Source organism: Falco peregrinus, chromosome 2, assembly GCF_023634155.1.
Source record: "Falco peregrinus isolate bFalPer1 chromosome 2, bFalPer1.pri, whole genome shotgun sequence".
Taxonomy (NCBI): domain Eukaryota; kingdom Metazoa; phylum Chordata; class Aves; order Falconiformes; family Falconidae; genus Falco; species Falco peregrinus.
Genome location: NC_073722.1, coordinates 57,309,833 through 57,329,980, shown reverse-complemented (window position 1 = coordinate 57,329,980; position 20,148 = coordinate 57,309,833). Strand labels below are relative to the sequence as shown.

Below are 20,148 nucleotides of genomic sequence, written 5' to 3'. Positions count from 1 at the left end.
GTTCTTGAAATCAATGTCTTCCACAGATGCTCTGGTTTTTGAAAAATCTTTTCTGTCTTCCATATGTTTACTTAATCTTGCTCAGCTTATGAGACACGGCAATATCACACATCTTTGCCACCAGCTGTTAGTAATAAAGAAGAGAGAGTTTAAAGAAGTAGTAAGTTTGCCATCAGCTGAACCATTTCTTAATCTGTAAGTTCTTGAAAATTCAACAAAGTTCCATTGCAAATATGGAAAGCATCCATTGTAGTTGCAAGTTTACATCAGTGAAATTATAAGTAATTGTAAATATGTACAATATATAAGTATGTAAACAATTAACATTTATGTTAAAGTGGAATCATTATTCAGCAGCACTTCCTTTGGAAAAGGAGGAGATTCAAACATAATGTTATTGAAAGGGTGACACTACTGTTCTCTAGTAGTGATCAATATCTTCCCCCCCCCCCCCGCCTTTTAATTCAAATTTTGAAGAGTGATCAGTACTGACCCTATATGATGGCTAAATGTTTTGTCTAGTTCTCATTTTAAATGGTGTGGAGAGCAATTATTGGTATGGCACCAGGTACGTGGAATCAATGAAAATCCTTTTTTTTTCTGCTTCCACACCTTTTGATGAGATGTTAAGCATAGATACCTGTAACAGAGAACCAAGGTCAATAGTTTGCTCCTCAGAGCTCCAAATCTCCCAGCCATAGTGCGTATGTCTGAGTGACCAGCTTATTTCCACCTCCCTCAAAGCCTTCTGCAAGGGAAGAATGAACTAAGAAAGGGACGGTGCACCAAGCTAGCTCTCTTAACTAAGCATACGCTGTAAGGTAGCGACTTGTTGGACACTGGTAACACCACTGGCAGCACAGCATTATCTGTCATCCCAGATAAAAACAGATCTGGAACTTGGTGTGTTGGTGGCTCTGATAGCTGGTTTTACCTCAGCTAGAAAGTTCAAAGTGGGGGTGGGTTGTGTCTGAGGGGTCTGCAGTCATGCTGTTTGGACAGCACTGTAGGCACACTCCAAAGGAGATCTCACTTGGCAGGCAGCGGTGCAGGCTCTCCAGCACAAAGATAACTGGAACACCGTAGCTGTGTTCGGGTTTTGTCCCAGCAAACTTACCGCTGGCTCTGCCCTAAACTGAGGCTGGGTCAGCATCACAACTGCATTGTCACAGAACTGGGTGAGACGTATCTGAATGTCACCTTGTCTCTTCTGAGCTTCTCCTGTGTATCTCCACAGTTTCTCGGTTCTAAAGTTGTCTCAGTGGCTCAAAAAATGGCTGAAATTATTTTTCAGGAGTGAAGAACTCCAAATTTGTGAGATGGAAATGAAAGGAAGAGTATCACATCGACATTCATGAGTCTGAGTTGGTGACTTCTGGTGGTGCCTGGTTTGGATTTTTACTACACTGTGTCTCATGCTGGATTAATAACAGCTTGAAAGGTCACTTCAACAGAAGAAGTGGCTGATGGGTCTCTAGGGTAGTCTGAAAGGCAAAAAATCATCTTACTTTATACACTGTGTCTTCTGCACACAGAAGAAACATCACTGACACAGTTATACTCTACTTACTTTAATTGGAAATGTAAGTCAGGAAAGTTAAATGTTTCAGGTTTCTGTTTCAGCCAAAAGAATCTTGTGGGACATGGCATCTAGCACCAACCAAATATTTCTTTTGGAAAGATGTGCCCAGCTTTATATGACGTTTCCCTTACTGGGCTACTGTGTGTTTCGGATTGGTATGGTGACTCAGTATGTTTATATTTCAGTGCTTAAAACAGGGGTAAATCAGAGTATTTTATTTCATAGATGGGAAAGGAGGTCATCAAAATAAACTTTGAATGAATTATGTCAGCAATTTGTAATTTGGTTCTGAGGATATGGAATTTCCAGGGAGAAGTTACAGGATTACAGTGAACTTGAACTATCAGGAGAACTAGTGTATTTCATTGTGAAAATCACAATTCACGTGATAATAACATGCTTCTTATGTTGGCTGCCTTGCTGTATGAAAAGTGGGGGTTTTTTTGCTCCCCTAAATTGCACTATTTCCTTTCAGAATAATTATGGCACTTTTGTTCTTAAATTCATGTACTCTGGAATGTGAGTTTTACTTGTATTTGCAGACAAAAGCTGCTTTAGTATCAGTTTCTTATGCTGCCTTGACATTCATTCTTCAGTTGGTCCATTTCAGCTTGGCTTTCTGACTCCTGTAACACTGAAAAGGAAAGATTATGCAAAAGCTTGTTTCCAGTTACTTTTTGCCAGTTCCTGTTTTTAGCATGTGACTTTGCCTGTACATTTGGCGGATTTATCTTGCACTTTCTACTTGTTACAGTGGCTATTAAAGCATGGTGTTACCTTTTTTGGATGATACAGTAGTCAAATAGAAGCGCACTGCTGACTCCCAAATTTTCACGTGAACAGGACAGAACTGATAAAAAATGAAGAACATTTGCAGCTCCTGTTACTGACTCCCAGGTCTTTGAATATTATGAGTCTGTCAAAAGAGGCTGTAAGAATGACTGTGTTTAAAGTTATACACACATATATATATACACGCACATATATGCTGTGGTGTGTTCAAACATTGACACTCCACATGTTCAGTTTTTGCTCTGAACCATGCAAACTGGGAACCATCTTCCCTTACAGGGAAAGGAAAGCTGGAATGGCCGGTGTGACTCCATTAGTCTAGAGCTTTAAGACCCACATCATGAGAGCTGGTAAAACCACAGGAGCACTGATTCAACATTCGAAGAGGAACAATGTCAAGGATATGGAAAGAACTGCAGATAGTTTTCATAATCGAACGTATTTTCCATACATGAACTATTGCTTGGCTGGGTAGCGGATTCCTCCGTGGCACCATGAGGACTTCTACAAGGCTACGTCTTTACTGCCCTCTAATGACATCCTCCCTGCATGTCATGGCATTGTCTTTCCACTTCTTTCCAGCATAAACACGACATACTACTTTGGTGTAGGGTTTGTTCCAAGATATTTTGATGCTTCTGATCCAGCAGTTGTCTTCTGCATTTCTTTATAGAGACTCATCATGCACAGAAGATACTGAGAGTAGGCTGTTAGCCTTAATGATATTTCTTTATTGGGAGAACATCTGTTAGGTTTGTGGTGACAACAGCAGGAGATATTTTTGTAAAGTGCTTATACCATGATTCAGGCTGCTTTATAGACCAGTAACTTATAATTTTTGTGTCTAAAAAGAAAATTGAATGCTACCATAGGCTTTTCACATATAAATCTTAACATAATCTGTCATTTATGTGCTTTAATATGACAGGCATGTTATGGAAATGACACCCATGAGATCAAACTTTCCCCACATCTTGCAGAAGATAAGCTGTGAATTTTGGTCCAATGAATTTTTAGTCTTTCAGTAGTAAGATGAAACTTTTTTTTTTCTATCTTACTTTTTTCTGCCTCTGTGGTTTCAGAAAATCAGCTGTGAGCAGTCTGATCCAGCAGTCCTAGATAAGCCTAGGATTTTTTAAAAATCTGCACTGAAACTAGCTCAGAGTTACTGCATTCTGTCTTTCCTTTATTGCAGTCATTACTGAGAGAATGGCACCCAGGTAAGCACTGGTTAATGGAATTTCATTAGGGGCAGCATTTTGTAGCTGTCAGAATAATTTATCTGATGTATCCTCACTATATTCTTGTTTAATACAAAATCTGATTGTATTGAAAGCAAGTAACTTGTGGCCTTAAAAACCAAACGCTGACATTTCCTAACTACGGTGCGCATGGTATTTAATTCCTAACAGTCTTGATTCAAGTTTTCTAACAACAGTGGTAGGAAGGGAACTTGCACCAGTAATCTTCAAGTACTGAGAATATGTTTTGGTCCAGTGCTGTGCTAAATCTATTTTATGCCAAAATCTCCAGCATTTAGGATCGATTTCTTTCAGTCTGCTCTCAAGGATTCTGCATCTAAGTCTTGCCCTTTCCTTGGAGAGGGAGATAAATGTGTGTCTGTGAGGTACCTTAGTCTTACAGACTCAGAGAATGATTCAGAGTAACTATCGACTACAGAGAGAATTGAGGGAGATGGGTTTGTTGTCTTGGCCACTAACCTGGAAACTTGAGGTGAGACAAATGAATAAGCATGTAACACCCCTGTTTCCTTCTACAGACCCATTCTTCTGTGAACATTCCATTATTTGTGCATTTAGTCTATTATTTATGCCTGTATTTCATTTTTTATCAGAGTTGTGAGGACAGAGTATGTATGAAGTTTATACAGATACCATTGGCATACTAGAGCATTTAAAACTGGTGCAAATATTCTTTGTGTATTGCAATATTTGGTGGCAAGAGGAAAATAAATAGTATGAGGGAATATTTAAAAAGTAGCTATAATGTACATATGTTTACCTATAGGACACTATTAAATTCTCATTGATGATATAAGAACGATTAGCACTATCTTTAGTTTTATTTCATATTCACAGAAATTGAAGGAAGAAGCTCACGTAGATGTTCAAGTGATGGAAAACTGGCAAAATTAAGTTTGCTGCATCACTGATGATCATTTTAAATAGGTTTAGTGTTTTTCATGAGGTCTTTTCCTGTAGAAGAAAAAAATAACAACATGCTGTTTAGTTGCCTATAAATATTTACTTTGCTATTACACAAAACTAGCAATTCATGGTGTTTAGAGAAGCATGTCTTTCACAATCTGACATTCTTTTCTTGAGCAGTCACTGAAAGCAAATTTGGATACAACAGTCCCTTTTAAAATCCGTGGTAGTAAGCTGTCAGTGCGAAGATTGAGGTTTATTGTTGCTTTCAGGAGTTGAAAAGAAAGAAAATGTTACGAGGCTGTCCTTTAGTATGAACGTTTGCCTAAAGTTCCTAGCGTCCACAGTGTCAACAGACTTTACAAAAAATTTCTCACAGAAACGAAGGAACATAAGAAGTTCACGGTTTTCGTTGGCACGCATTAAACGTTTCTCCTAGGTTAGCTCTGAGGCATCTGTGCAACAGTTGTGGTAACTCTGCTCTCAGTTATACATTTGCTCTTGGAGTGATTAAAACCTCATGTATCTCCAAAATACTCAATATCACCTCCTCCTCCTCCTCACAAGAAGAGTCATAAAAATTGATGATGAATACAGCTTCTGTGTAGTTTCTCAATTCTTTGGGAATATAATTTTGTTGTTTATTGATAACATACATTTTTTATTCCTAAGACAAACTGTTTGTGGAGTCAGGGGTCAATATTTACCTTGTATTACACTGCGTAGAGTTGGGCACTTTTGCCTGGGATTTGCAAAAAGCGTATCTTGATTGAGAGTCATTCCTTCAGGAAAACGAGATGGGTTTTACATTTGTTTGCCTTGAAGAAACTACGAGTCAGCTCCCCAGTGCCTTAATCACTGGGCTGTGGAGTGATGGTCCTGCTTTCTGTTATGTGGCCCAGCAGAACCATGTTCCTTTTTACAGAATACTGATACTTCAAGAGATGGTGTGCTCTGATTCAGGAGGAGTCTGTGTTAGGTGATTGTGATGCTCTGCTGAGTTGCAGATCTAACTTTTAACTGCTTTAAGCTGAAGAGGGAATTGAACTCAACAGCACCATTTCCTGCAAGAACACTGTAACCACTGCACTGTTGGAAAGGGCAATTTTATGCCATTTATATATATGTATATATTTTCTTTTGGCTGTGCTTTCAAAAGTAGTTATGGCAGCTGTGTTTTGGGAGATCTGTATTCATAACAGAGCTGTGTTATTCCTTTGTTACCTGCGCTTGGACCTCCCGGGGGGCCTAATACAGGCTGCGTAAACCAAAGTTACAGAATTCAGGGAAGGCTGCCATGAGTAGCTGCTAAACTGCTATATTCCAGCAAAACCAGAAGCAAAATTTCAGGCAGACTTTGAAAATTTTAATATGGAAATGTAGGCAAGTGTGGACTGCAGGAAGTCACATAGTCAAGCAGGGATTTTATAAATGTCACTGTATCTTTATCTGTGCCTGGCTATTTGAGGTGTTACTTACAGGGAAGGCCAGTAATTTAGCTGAAATATCCCAAAATCTTGGATTGCAGCATTTGCAACTTCTGAATAAGCTGTTGATTAAGAAAAACACTTCTGATTAAAAACCAATTAACTCTCTCCAACATTCTTTATATTTCTCTTGTTGAGGGAAATGGTGATGATCAGATTACAGACCTTTGTCAACTCACCCAACCTGTACCTTTTCAATAGACAGAGCTACCACTCTTATTATTCTCACCCTGAGCTGGCTGTTTCACATAACCCCACCATCTTTGACTAACAACTTAACTCCTGCTTGCTGGATAAGCGCAGTAGTAGGATGGTGCTGAGACTGAACCACTGGAATAGGAAGAAGTTTATCAAGTGAGATACCACTAGCACCTCACACCATACTGGTACTTAGGCATTTTCAATATTACTTGGTCTTTACTTTGAACAGTGGGAAGTAGCAAAAAAAGTCATATGGGACACTGCACTGGATGGGTCTGAAGGAGGTCAGATAACATGTGATGCTTAGCAGTATCAGAAAAGGTACATAAAACAGCACAAAAGCAGTTTTCTTAATTTCTGCTGTCAGTACAGTGTCTGCAGTGTCTAGTAACCAGGGGTATCAGAAATGAGTGATAATTCTAATGCTATCAGTAAGGGAAGTTTCCTTACAGATAGTCCTTGTGCCATGCTGGAACAAGAGACATTGCAGAATGACGGAAAATTATGCTCTAAATCCCACTTCTGCCTATAGTTTTCTCAGTCAAGGCAGTAAAAGGGGCAGTGAGATTGCTGTGGTAGAAATCTAGTCTCTGTGCAGCAGTTCCTTAAGAAATAGTTCAGCTTCCATTTGTGCCAGTCAGTCTGGTAATATGTTCCTCACAGAAGGGAATTTACAGCAGAGCGAGCCAAAGGGATAAGCTGCAGAGACTGGTGTTTATGAGACTAATAATATATATGTTGTAGACCTCAGTTTCTTGAGATTCTTTGGGGAGAGGCTGTCAGGGTAATGGATGCATTTACACGCTTGTGTCCTGTCATGACCAACTTCAATGTGATTGATCTTTCTGAGAAAAAGGATAAACTGTTAGTCATTCTTTGGGAAGAAATTGTCTGGTACTGATAATCTTACCATCCAATTTCACCTTATCATAGGGAAAATTGTAATTATTTTATTCAATTTTGAATAAAGATGTCTTAACTTTACAACATCATTTTCAATCTTGCTATTAAATATTAATTTGGAATTTTGATTTTGTTTCTGTTTAAAAAGTATAATGTTTCTCCAATATATCAGATGGACTCTTAATGGAGTTATGTTTAAAAAAAAAAAAAAGAAATACATGTTGAGGCTTTTGAAAGGTTTGAATTTTTTGTACTTTGTGCAGCTAAATTGAATTTGGAAAATTAGTTTTCTCTATTGTTCTATATTCCATTTATGAAACAGAAAACAGTTGCAAACTGTGATAAGTTATAATTTTGTTAAGTACTTAAAAAATGAGACAGCATTATTGTGCATAAGTGGAACAGTCCTTATTGCTTCTATTGTCACTTAAAACAAAGATTATAATAGTTCCATGATGCCTTAATAAAAGAAACTTAAGAACATGGAGCTCTTGAATAATTAGGAATGGATTATTTTTAATTATAATATGAGCTGATTTTAGCCTTATTGCTTAAATTTATTGTGTAGTTAAATTTTTTCAAATCAAATGCCTATCCAACTTCTAGTTCATCAGAAATGTTTAAAAATTTCAGTGAAGCTGTAACTCTGTGGGTATTGGGTGAACTGAACTAAGTTACGGATTACATCAGGCTGTCCACCAGAAAGGAAGTTTACGTACAACTTCTCATTAAGAATCTAAAAGCCATTTATAGCATATATTTAAATCATATAGCTACTCTGTGTAATGGGGATGACTGCTGTTGAAGACTAATTGACACCAGAATGATAAAACTGGGCTCCTTTGTTTTTCAGGTCTTAGGAACAGATGAGGATAATATGGGGGATGGTTGCTCCCAGAAACTGGCTTCTGCCAAGTTCCTTCGACTTTTGCTCCTAATACTGATTCCGTGCATCTGTGCCCTGATCCTTTTGTTGGTGATCCTGCTTACCTTTGTAGGTGAGTGCTAATGGAGTAAATTGACCCTTGTTTAAGTAAGAAGACTAAAACTGAGAATGCATTCTCAAGTGCTAATGTAATTGTGGACATTAAAAATATATCTTAGCCCATCTACCTAACAAACTAATCTACCTAGTGACTTAATAATGTTTGTTGCAGAGAAACAAATATGCTATTTAGATTTATATATTTAAAATGTATTTAAGGTATTGAGGAGGAAACCTTTTCTGAATTTCTCAAAGTAGATTTTTGAGGAGCATGCTACCTTGAGCATGTAGTCATTTTCAGCAGTCATTTTACAAGTACAAAAAGATATTTATGTTAGAACTTCAGATCACTGCCAGTGGAATGGAATATTTATCCCTTTATGTCACACATTGATATGCAAATCTGACTTCTATTTTTAGGTGAGAGTTAATTTATACATAGCCATAAATCTTTCTGAACAGCCTACAAAATATTACTGTTTAACTAAGGAAAAATATGTTATTTTTTTCTAAACATGAAATATGTATTAATACAGAACTCTTATGTTTTGTGGGAAATTGTTCCAGGTATATTGGATGTCAAAATGGCTCAGTCTGTTAACTAACTGTGCCTGTTGCAGATTTAAAAGGTAATATTTTATTACCAAAAATTTTTTTAAAAATCCTTCCCTTTGATATCTTTAGAGAATATCCTAATTTGCTTATATCCTAAATTGCTTCAACTACAACATGAGAAAGACAGTAATGCTAGGTTAAAGCGTTACTTTTTCAGGAAAAAAAAAAGTAAAAAAGTTATCTGCTTTCAGTGTTGTGGGTTTCTGGCCTTTTTGCTTCTTTTTTTGCTAATGATAATATTTTCTAGTTGAGCTTCCTTATTAAGAACTTCAGAAGCACATCTGTAACAAGTGGGGTAATGTGTGAGGTATATAGATAGAAATCTGTTTTCCTATTTTAAACCCCCAACTTCTATACACATCATATAATCAAACAGCAAGCACAGGGAGAAACTAAAGATGTTTCAATAGCACCTTCAGCACTGTCAAAATCAAGACAACTTAAATCTGTTTTCTCAATTCAGTCTGTAAAGGATTTACAACAAGACATTGTAGGCCTGTTCTTTTCATTTAGCTTAAGTCAGGGAAGTAAAAAACCCTCAAAGCTAGTGAATGTTATGATTGACAAGTAAGTCTTGGGATGTATCTTTAAACTAAGAACAGTCTGAAGTGGATTAAGATCAAGTAAGTCTGGCAATTAGGAAATATGATGCCATTCAATTTACTTTCCTTATGTTTAGCATTCCATTTGTATCCTTCATATCCTGTGCCCTAGATTTTCATTCTTTGGTGAGAAAGCAGATAAAAAGCAGGTGTATTTACGTCAGCTCCACTCAATCTCCTTCTCTGAGGCATGTATCAACGTAACACTCATTAAAATTTATGAAGTCCACTGGGTAAATGGGACCTGTTCCGATCCTACTTATGTAGCAAAAATCAGGAGTATCTCCTCTTGAGTCAGTGTAATTACTGTAGGGTGAGGAATAAGGCTTGGTGTTATTACCCAAGTCAAAACTGGCAAAGCTCCCTTCAGGATTTTTTGAACTACCATGGTCATAATTTCATATTCTTTCTCAGTTAACAGCTTTCATTTTACATGCATTGATAGGCTAGAAACAAATATATCTGATCACTGGAATTAAATAAACAGATTATGTGGGCATCTTTAAAGTGTGTGTAATATAACGTAGTCTGTTGTGTTTATTGAGAATACACTATATCCAGAATAATAGTTCATTTCATAATTGAATTCTGTTACACTCTAATATTGGTATGATGACTGACAATGTAAGAAATGAGTTGATACTCCTGACTGGCTGACACAAATTATTATAGAGGAAATTCTGTTATTTTTTTCATGAAATGGAGGAGTTAAATTCATGGATGTCGTTATAATATCTTTCGCTGGTGCTTAAAACATAGAGAGCTCCAGTATATTGTTTAGAACCTTATGAACATTTTTTTGATCTGACTTTGGTAACAAACTCATCAGAAAATTAGGCCTTTTATATTTTGCAAGTAAGTATTTTGTTTTGTGTGGTAAATTTGTAGGTAATTATTCTTTTCCTTTTGCAATATTTTTTTAATGAAATGAGGCATATACACATGAAAAAATTTCATGCACCTTAGAACTTTGCTATGCACTTCCCTTACATCTGTTTTGTTGCCTGCACATCATTGCAAACTGTCACGCTGAACAAACTGAAAAGTTGGTATGGCTGGAACGCGACAGGTAAAGCAGTACAGTTATATTCTAGTAATAGAGAATATCCTACTTGAGATGTGTCACGGGGCCTATTTTCAGAATATGTCATTAATCAACCTTTCAAAAATTATTTATCATCAAAGTATTCAAGATGCAAAGCCCTTGAAAAAGTTAATTAGAACTGTGTACAAAGAAAGGACAAAGCAGATTATCAGTAGAGATACACATTGTTTTGACTAAAGATAGAAGAGACTTTGATTGTCCATAGAAGAGAACATCAAGCTGAGTTGTTTAGCTTTGATTTCTTTTAATCAAAGAGATTAATTTACATTCTGGCTCTGCATACTCTTCTGTCTCTCACCAGGACTATAGCGTGCTTGTCAACCTGTAGAAGAAAACTTTGTAATGAATGAATGTTGTTTCACCCTAAGCAGAGGCAGTACCAGTTGCTATGAAGGAAGTCTGACCTTTAGACCATGACTATAATAATTTGTTGATTGCCTGTGTTACATCAGAGGTCAGGAGGGCTTAGGAATGCTGCTTCTTTGGACTGTTGAAGACCTAACATGCAAGAACTTGACCATGAAGATCTAACTCAGCAATATAAATTTGAAGGGGGGAGAAAAGGCAAAATTACTGATTTCTTAAAATTTTATCTGACCCCTATAGCCTCCTAATAAGACTGGTCCATAATTTTTTCTGGGGATTATAGTTAGTATCGTATAGTAAATTTTTATTACTTTCCAGGAAAACAAACAGTACCTGAATCCATGGTTTGAATAGCTAGATCTTTCTTTAAAATGGAGGGAGGTTAGATCACCTTCAACTTATGTCAGCATCTGTAGTCTATGTCCCATTTTGCTTACACTGAAAAGAATCCTTAAGTCATGAATAGTACGCAAACATTACAAGGGTGAAAATTAGCATGTTTGTAAGAATGAAAAACCTCTGGCATTTTCATTCTTTTCCTTGCAGACAGGAAGTGTTCTAAACCACTTGAAACACTGTTTTTAAAAACAAGTCCTCCACAGCTGGTGAGCATTATACTAAATCAAAATTTTTTTTGATTGTACCATAATTGCTTACCATTACCAGTTATTTATCTGGGAAAACAAAATGTTTTATACTTACAGTTCCACAAAGGAAAATCAATAATATTTATTTTATAGTGATAAATGCATTCTGTGGTAGATGTCTCATTCCTCTCACTCCTTCACATCAGTATCCTCAACTCATACTTATGTGGTCTTCTACCAGCTCCTCTTAACAGCCATCCAGAACCAGTGCTTTGTCTATTGTTTTCTGTAAAATTCAGAACAAGCCTTGTGATACACATAAAGAACGGATTTTGGGCATATGATCACACTGCAGGACCACATCAAATAGGCCTGCCTTTCAGGCAAACAGCATACCCTCTTATCTATGCACAATGTTAGGCATTCATGCATTTTGCAAAGTGTTATTTTAAGAATCTGTTAGTCTGCCAACACCGGTGGGAATGAGGATTACAATTTAAGTCTCTAAGATGCACTGTTGACTATGGATATGTGAGTATTTGAGGTTTCGGTTCTCTTACCATCCTTGCATTATCAGCATGCAGTGTTTATATTTTGGCTCTGACATGTATTTTGAAATTAATTTTGGTTCTAAGTGTTATGTGATGTGTTGTATTTAGCATTTTCACCTTACTTGCCTTAAAAACAAAGTTCTCCCCAATAGTTGCATTTTTATTATCCTTGTATAAGTATGAACCAGCCTGGGCAGTTCTCAAATCATTCTGTCTGGAAAATCTGTAGCAAGATTCTGTCCACCTGAGAGATGCTGTCAATGTTTTTGCATATCACTGGTTGAACAATTATTATTACTATTGTATTATCTGTGAGACCTGTATTCTCCATTCCCTTCCCCTCCTGAGAACACAGGAGGAGCTGTGTCTCCTTCACAGAATAAACATCAGGAAAAGTACATCACAGTAAAATTGCTTTGTGGCTGTTGGATCTTCCGCTTTCTTAAGATGACATGCACGTGCCAACATTTCTGTATCAATTTGGGAGCCCAACTGTATTGGAACTTTTTGCCGCACAGAAGAAGTTAAAGCTGTAGTGCGTTATACTCTAGAGTAAAAGGATCTTTCTCTCTGAACCATTTGGAGATGCTGGTAGTTCTGCAAGTGATGTTGAGCCTTGAGGCGTATGCCATGTCCTCAAAATCTAAACTGACTAGCAGCGTGGGGATCTAAAAGTTGTAATTGTGAAAACAACATGAAACATAAACAATTCCATTGTTAATCAATGGCAGTATTTGCTGTAAGACAGGTGCTCAAATTTAGGAGTTTAAAACTAACATATAAATAAACCACTTGGTCTTGGGAATTTTTCCGATGGAAGATGGTAATCATCAGGTAAACGATCTGCCAGTTCTTTAATTTGATCTTGCCAAAACAGCTACGTTACAGCAAATGTCCAGAGTGTATCCCAAAGCAGCCTGTGTTTCACCCATCTATAAGAACTAATTTAGTCTAGCAAGCCTTCTTTACTAATACACCTGGGATGTTGGGGGGGGGGGGGGAGCGAGGCGGGGGGGGGGGGGGGGGGGGCGGGAAAGATGTGGTGAATACAGCTCCAGGTCAGGATGTCTGCTGTGAGACATCACTGAGTTTGACGAGGAATTGTTTTTGTGATCTAGAGAATAACAATGAAAGCCTGGCAGTCCACCCAGCACATATGGGCAGAAGGTCAGAGTGACTGAGGGATGGATTCGGGTGTAGCATGATTCTATCAACATGATTCCCAAGGAGCCCATGGTGCTTTTATTCATTAGCCAATGCAAAGTGAGTGTTTAACGCAGGCACTGAGTTCAGGATTTGTTTCTGAATTGTGATAAAGCCATTATGTGTATGTTACATTTAATTTCTATAGGTTAAGAAAAGCTTTAGAAATAAAAATTTCTAGTTACATGACACATCGTGCTCAAGAGACAGGAAAAAAGAAAGACAATAGTTAAGATTTTTTTATTAGACCACAGTGTTTGACTGTAACTGGGAACTTTCAGGCAACAGCAGCTGTTAATATGAAAGATAGCTACTTTGTTCCGCTCCAGCCCTTTAGTATGAGCCTCATGTTTTTGCTGAGACTTCATCGCCTGAAAGCCAGAAGTTGATGAAAGGGAAATCTCTCCTTTCTGCACATGGCCTTAGGAGCCTGACTGTCCTACAGCTTCTTTAAAAGATGCATTCCACAAAGCCTACTTTTAGTTCCATTTTATCTGGCAACTGATCCATTATTTGCATAAGTTACCTGTTGAGTTGAAAAAAAATAAATTACAACTGACCTCCTTTTTGGCCCCTTGGCCAGCTGGTAAGCGGTTTAAGGTGATGTCTTTACTTGGCAGGAGGAGCAGGATTATGTCTGCTACTGAGCTCAAGAGATGTGAAATGGTTTGGTATGCGGTGGGACCTCCGTATTAGCAGTGATGTGCCCATTTCTTCAGAGCACAGGGCCACAAGAACAGACCCTGCAGAAGTCTCAGTGGGTATGTGCTGGCTAGTTACAGTAGTGAAACAGTGTTTTATTCCCTGTGTAACTGACTCATCCATTACACATCCTTTGGTAGGCTGCTTTGCTCTATTTCATTAGCTTTTTAAACAAACTTGGTCTTTTTGAGATTTCCTGCTGTGAACTTCTAGAAATCACCCACAGATTGTGCTGCCAGCATCTCAATTTAATAGCTTGAACAGTGTGACTATTTCTTAGATCTCATAACTGTCCATTTCAGAGCTTTAAATAAAACATTAATTTCACAATAGTGAACAGCAACTGGAAAGTGATCAGTGAAACTGTTGGCAAAGCATTGCTTTGAACCAAATGAGCCTGGTGCCAGTTCCTCATTTTTGTACCAAACACAGCGAAGGCCAGCATGCTGTATGTTTCTGTCATCTGGACATGTCCAGCTGTAGCTGGAGACACAAGTCCAAAATGGTTACAGCTATTTCTCAACTAACTAACTACCTGGCTTAAGATTTACTATCTGTAGCTCTATGATTTACTGTCTATAGGTCTGTATGAACTCACATCTAAAGAAAAGCTGGATATAGTGTGCATGTATACATGCATGAAATGCATGTTCTGTGTGAATCGTATGGCTGTTAGCAGACGTTGGTAGAGAGTAATTCAGTTCTCATTACTGAAGAGATTAAAAAATGATTGTTTTAAAGCATCACACTGTTTTCTTAGGTATCTTAAAATTTATACAGTTCCGTCAGGGTATTTGATGGTATAAAAAATCTCCAGTCAGCTTAATTTAAGATGGAAAATATACCGTAGTATTTTCAGGGGGGGAAAGGATGAGAATCAAAGCAAATGGGAGCCTAACTCAGAGAGTGGACTCTATAGCCTGGAATTAAGGCCTTGAATTTCCTACTGTGCATTGGAAAGATGAGAGGATAGGAGGAAAATATGGCAGGAGAACAAAGTTTCTCAGGAAAATGATCCAAACCCCTCACATACTAAGTGGAAACATAATTGTCATCTAGAGCTAGCCGATGGGGGATGCCGAACAGACGTCTATGCCTGCCTCTTTCAGGGTCATATGTACCAGAGCCCAGGCCCATCATATTTTGCAGGGAAAAAAGCCAACGCTGTTAAAAAGAATTTTAATGTTACTCATTGTCAGCTGAAATGATACAATTGGGAAGGCCTTTTGTGTAGAAGAGGTTCATTGTGTGGTACACCTGTCAAGAAGAGAAGGGGAGTTGTTATCACTAGGAAACTGATACAATTGGGAAGGCCTTTTGTGTAGAAGAGGTTCATTGTGTGGTACACCTGTCAAGAAGAGAAGGGGAGTTGTTATCACTAGGAAACTGAAAATAGAACAAAAAATGCTATAGTTGGAAAGGGGGTTTGAAGAAGCCAACAAGCATTTGGGAATCTTGGTGAAAGAAGTAAGTGACCTTATGGGTAGTGATAGATACCCATATTATTTGTTGTTCCAGAAAAAGAATGAAATAAGGCTGAGTGGCGAGAGGATAGAATCCAGTGGGTAACTTCAGTATTTTCCTTAACAGTATTTATGGTTCCACTGTATTAAACCAAAAGTTGTTTTTAAACTCCTTTCAAGAGTTTGCCTGTCTTGTATTATATTGTCTGCTATTCTGCTGAGTGATATATAAATAGCCAATCATTTTCACCTTAATTTTAAATCATTATTTATAGCTCTTTGGGACCAACATTTTCCAGGCTTTTTCTATTTCTGTGTTGAGTGGAGGAGATGAGATGAGCCTAGTGAGGAAGAGAGAGAATTTGAAAAAAAATCCCCTTAGCTATTCTTGAATTACGAAAAAAATTATGCACTTTTCCAAAGGAGGAAACAGCTCATCTTAACTTTTTGAAAACTACAGAAAAAACTATGAATTTTGAAACTAAGTAGGTCTCTAACTCAGAGAGAGTCAAAGCTTTATTTGGAGTCAAAGCATCCAAGTAAAGCTACATATGAGTGAGCACAATTTCTGAGCATGATCCGTCATGATTCCTTATATTTTAGCAAATGATATTACTACTGGATCCCTGATTGTGAAACCAGAGCATGTTCATTCCTCCTGTTTAGCTTGACCAGAGGACTCAAGTGAAAAAAAAAATTGCTGCTGAAATAATTTGGAGCTAGTTTTTTAGTTGCTTTTGTAAAATACACACAATAAATTCCTCCAAATCCCAGTGAATTATGAACATTTGCTGGTGGAAAAACAGAAACCTTAACGTGTATATATATAAAGTTCCCCTGGATTCTTCCAGTAGAAGTTAGACTCAGAGATTTACTCACAGTTAGTGACAATGGAGCCAAAACAGCCCATTCTGGATAAATGAGGGTATGGTAAATCACAAACGGTAACTGTTTCATTGAACCCCATTATATTTCAGGAATCTTGCAAGTTGTTCTTGCTGGTTCCAGTTGCTATAGTTAAAGGTTACTCAGTGAAGAAGCAAATGATAAGACTGCTTCTTCTCAGCTATTGTAGTTCTTTTTTCTTCTCACCTATAAAGCTTTCCAATCCAAAGTCACTTCAGACTGTAACTGAAGACTGTAACTGGTTCTTCTGGTATTGTTATTTATTTGTAGCTGTGATTAATAAAGATTTCCTCCTGCACAGTCCTTGAATTTCAGACCGGTCAACTGATTTAGTCTAGCTGCAGAGTGCATTAAGGGGTGAGAAAAGGAGTTCAGTAACGGCAGTGGGAAGGGGCTCAGGATACCTGAATGGGTACGGGCTGCATATGGTGCCTGGAGTTGGCAGAGTGGTAGGTTTGGCCAGGGAGAGACCTTGGAGTGGTGGTGGGTGAGCAATGCCTGGCTGAGAGGTGATTGTACCACTAGTCATTTTGGTAAACACAATAATCAAACTGAAAATGAACTCCAGGAGAAATGGTGGTGGGTGTCGTGTGGACTCGAGTCATCTGTACCAAGCAGCTAGTGAAGGATCAAATCATTACAAAAGCTTAGCAAAAACGATTCACACATCAGAGTGGAAAGAAAAATCTGCATGATTAGCTTTGAGTTCAAAGGGTTTGTAGAGCACAACAGGAAATGAATTCTTGTTAATGAGCTTCAGGTGTGACCATCTTTTTGGCTTGAGGGGCTGGTAGCTGGCAGTGAGGGTGAGAGAGAAAAGGAGTGGAAAGGGTAAGTTGATAACTGTCTTCTTTCCATATGAAGCTATTCTGGAGGAAGCTGTGGTTTAGGTCTTTTCTTTGGATTTTGGCTGAGGAAATGCTGTTGCATTTGTGTCCCAGTGCTCAAAGGACAAATAGTTTTTGCTGCCTTGATTTTACTTTATTGTCTTGAAACAATGTGAGAGGAGTGCTTAAATATTGTTGGTAGGAGTAGGCAACAAGAAAAACTATTAAAATTATCAATTGTTGTCAAGGTATTTAGAAACAGTTCAGAGATTTTATGTTTTGAAGGATTCCTTTTAATTGTTTATAATCAAGTCTAGCTGAGCTGTGCTTATTATGACTGTTAAACTCTTTTTTTTTTTTCATGACTAGCTAGTAGCAAAAATTGCTTTTGCTGTTTAACAAGTTTTGTATGTTGTGACAGAGTGGTGTTTCCCTTCTAGCATTTAATATGACTCTAATATACTTGGTTAAAAAATTTGAGTTAGTATTTTTAGTTTTTATTGTAGATAACTATGTTATGTGTCCTATATATGTTTGAGATGCCTTCTTTATTATTTGGATTAGTTAAATACTTCAGTTACATTCACAGGATAAAAATAGATTCTCTTACTATTTAGTTTGAATTCCCTGATCCATAGTATTATGCGGCTGTTTTGATTTGTTAACTATAATTACTTGCAACTGTTCAATGCATACAACTAAGCAAAGTCTGTGTTTGTCTCTAATAAATGAACAACAACAACAAAAAATATTACAGTAAGTAGCTAAAATTTTGGATACAACTATATATTTAAAATACAGTATCAGACGAATGAAAAAGTACTGGACCTATGTTTAGCAGTGGTAGTTAAATTATGTAATCCTATGTAGAGAAAACAATACCTCTTTCCTCTTTAAAAGTTAGTAAATATAAAATATACTAAAAATGTATCAGTCCCCTTGAAGCTTCAGCATTAGCTTTACCGAGATGGTGGTACTATGAAAACAAGAGATGATGCAATTTAAAAAGAGAAAAAAATATTAGTATTGCCAATCTTATTAACACCATGATAGAAGAAATGCATGTTGGAGTTCCCTGAAATTACACTTTATTGTTATAAATATGTCAGAGTTCAGTGACCTACTACAAGTAAGATTAAAAGACTTCTAGTTCATGGAAGCATTTATTTCTTTCTCTTATTCATAGCTTTTCATAGTCATAGCTTTAGTTTTGATGCGCTACTGTTATTTTGTTGGTACATTAATTTTTTCACTTGAGTTCTCTTTAACTTTGAAATGTATGTTACTTTTTTAATCTGTGCCGTTATTTTTATTATTAGCCTTCTGAAACAAATTGGTAACAGTTGTCCTTCCAAGTGATGATAATTGTGGGTTTTTTTATTCCCTTTCTTGCAGGAGTGTTAGAAAAAACATGCTTTTATTCAAATGGAAGTGAGGTCCTCACAGTTAATGGTGATACTGAAACATCTGATGATCTTTTGCCAAACATGGTTGAAAACAGTTCCAAGACTGATCCCACAATGGATCTTGGTACATGGCCCTCATCCTGGACCACCACACCTTTATCCCACATTGACCAAATGAACAAGAACTCAAATATATTTAGAGAGACTTTCCAGGAAAATTCATTTGCTCTTGCAACTCAGGCCACAGTGCTCAATCCTCAACCTACATATGATGGTGCAGAGGGCTCTGAAAACAGCACCCAGATGTTTGCCACTGCAGAAGAGGCAACTTTGTGGCCTACAGATGCATCCTTTAACAACACAGACAGGATGACCGATCGCCCAGTTATAAGTCCTACCCGTCCATCTGTGTCACAAAAAATGGATCAGAAAAAAAGTAAGTTTACGTTTTATTTGGCTCCACAATTTTGAGTCAGAAATTACAGAACATACTGTTGGTATGCTTCCCAGTGTGTTTGCATGAGTTCTGAGGAATGTGTCCCTTTTGGTAGTTTCTTTTGCCATGCACGTTCCATGTTGCAAGCAACTGGTTTCTTATCAGAACATTTGATCGGCCTCATTGAGGAAGATGCAGTAAATTCTTTCAGGTATGAATACTTACAATACATTCTTCAATTGGTGATAATCATGCATGCTTACCAAGGCTGAAAATGAGTTATTGCAGACCATATTCAATTTGTAGATTGAATTTTCTGTTTCTTTAATCTTACATACATGGCAAGTACTTTCTTGAACTTGGGATATAATTACAGTTACAACTTTTTCTATGTTAATGTATAAATTCTTCTCTAATTTGAAGCAGTTTCTCTCTATAGCAATAAAGTTCCAGTGAAATTTCCGAGGACTGTAATAAAAATGCCTAGAGAGAATACTAGCAATTAACTATGATTGGTTTCGGTGGTTTTTTGGTTTGACTGTGAAAGTACGTGCATGTCATTAGTGCCATGGTTATTTTATTGATTCACCAGTGATAGTGAAAGGTTCCTTGATATTATTTTGCTAACAACTGAGAACGCTAGGGTACCATATTAAAATGAATTTGTTTCTCTTGAACTGCATGTTGTTCCTTTGCTCCTGATCCCACCAAGGCACAAAGTGAAACTTACTTGAGGTCATAGAGAGATATGAAATAGGTGAAAGGAAATCGTGACCTAGAAGTGGCACACTCTATTAAATGTTTTTGTGACATTTCTATGAAATGAAAATGAAGGGATAGTATCTGACAGGGGTGATTACTTCTGTTGGATTCTGTGCTTAGTTAAGTTGTAATACCCGGTATTAGTTATCTGAGATTTTTTGCTCTGCTGTGTTTTTTTTAAGCATTCTCCCTTCAGGAATTTGTCGTCCTGTCCCATCCCATCCCTTCCCCCACTATCAAACATGCAGATAAAAGCTGGGAAACAGCTGTTACGTTTTTTTTCTTGTTCTTTCTGGAGTGAAGTAAAAGTAGGGAAAACATTTGAATAAGACTTTCTTTTTTAAAAACCTGCTACACAAGAGTTTCTTTTTGAAGGAAGTTCAGCAATAGTTTATCATCTCACACAAAAATTAGCTTTCAAAAAGAACAACTTTACTGTGAAGCAATGATTTGTCAGTATTTTCTTCTGTCTCCTAGACTGTAGTGACTCCACAGGCCA

General features: G+C 37.3%; 1 protein-coding gene across 1 annotated transcript in view; it reads left to right on the top strand.

Annotated features, from left to right (window-relative positions):
• The window catches only part of CORIN (corin, serine peptidase), a 149,382-nt gene that overhangs the window by 9,722 nt on the left and 119,512 nt on the right, over positions 1–20,148 (top strand). Inside the window, exons 2-3 of the mRNA XM_055797035.1 lie at positions 7,987–8,131; positions 18,441–18,887. Coding sequence (XP_055653010.1) covers positions 7,987–8,131; positions 18,441–18,887 — 592 coding nt within the window. The remainder of the gene's footprint in view (positions 1–7,986; positions 8,132–18,440; positions 18,888–20,148) is intronic.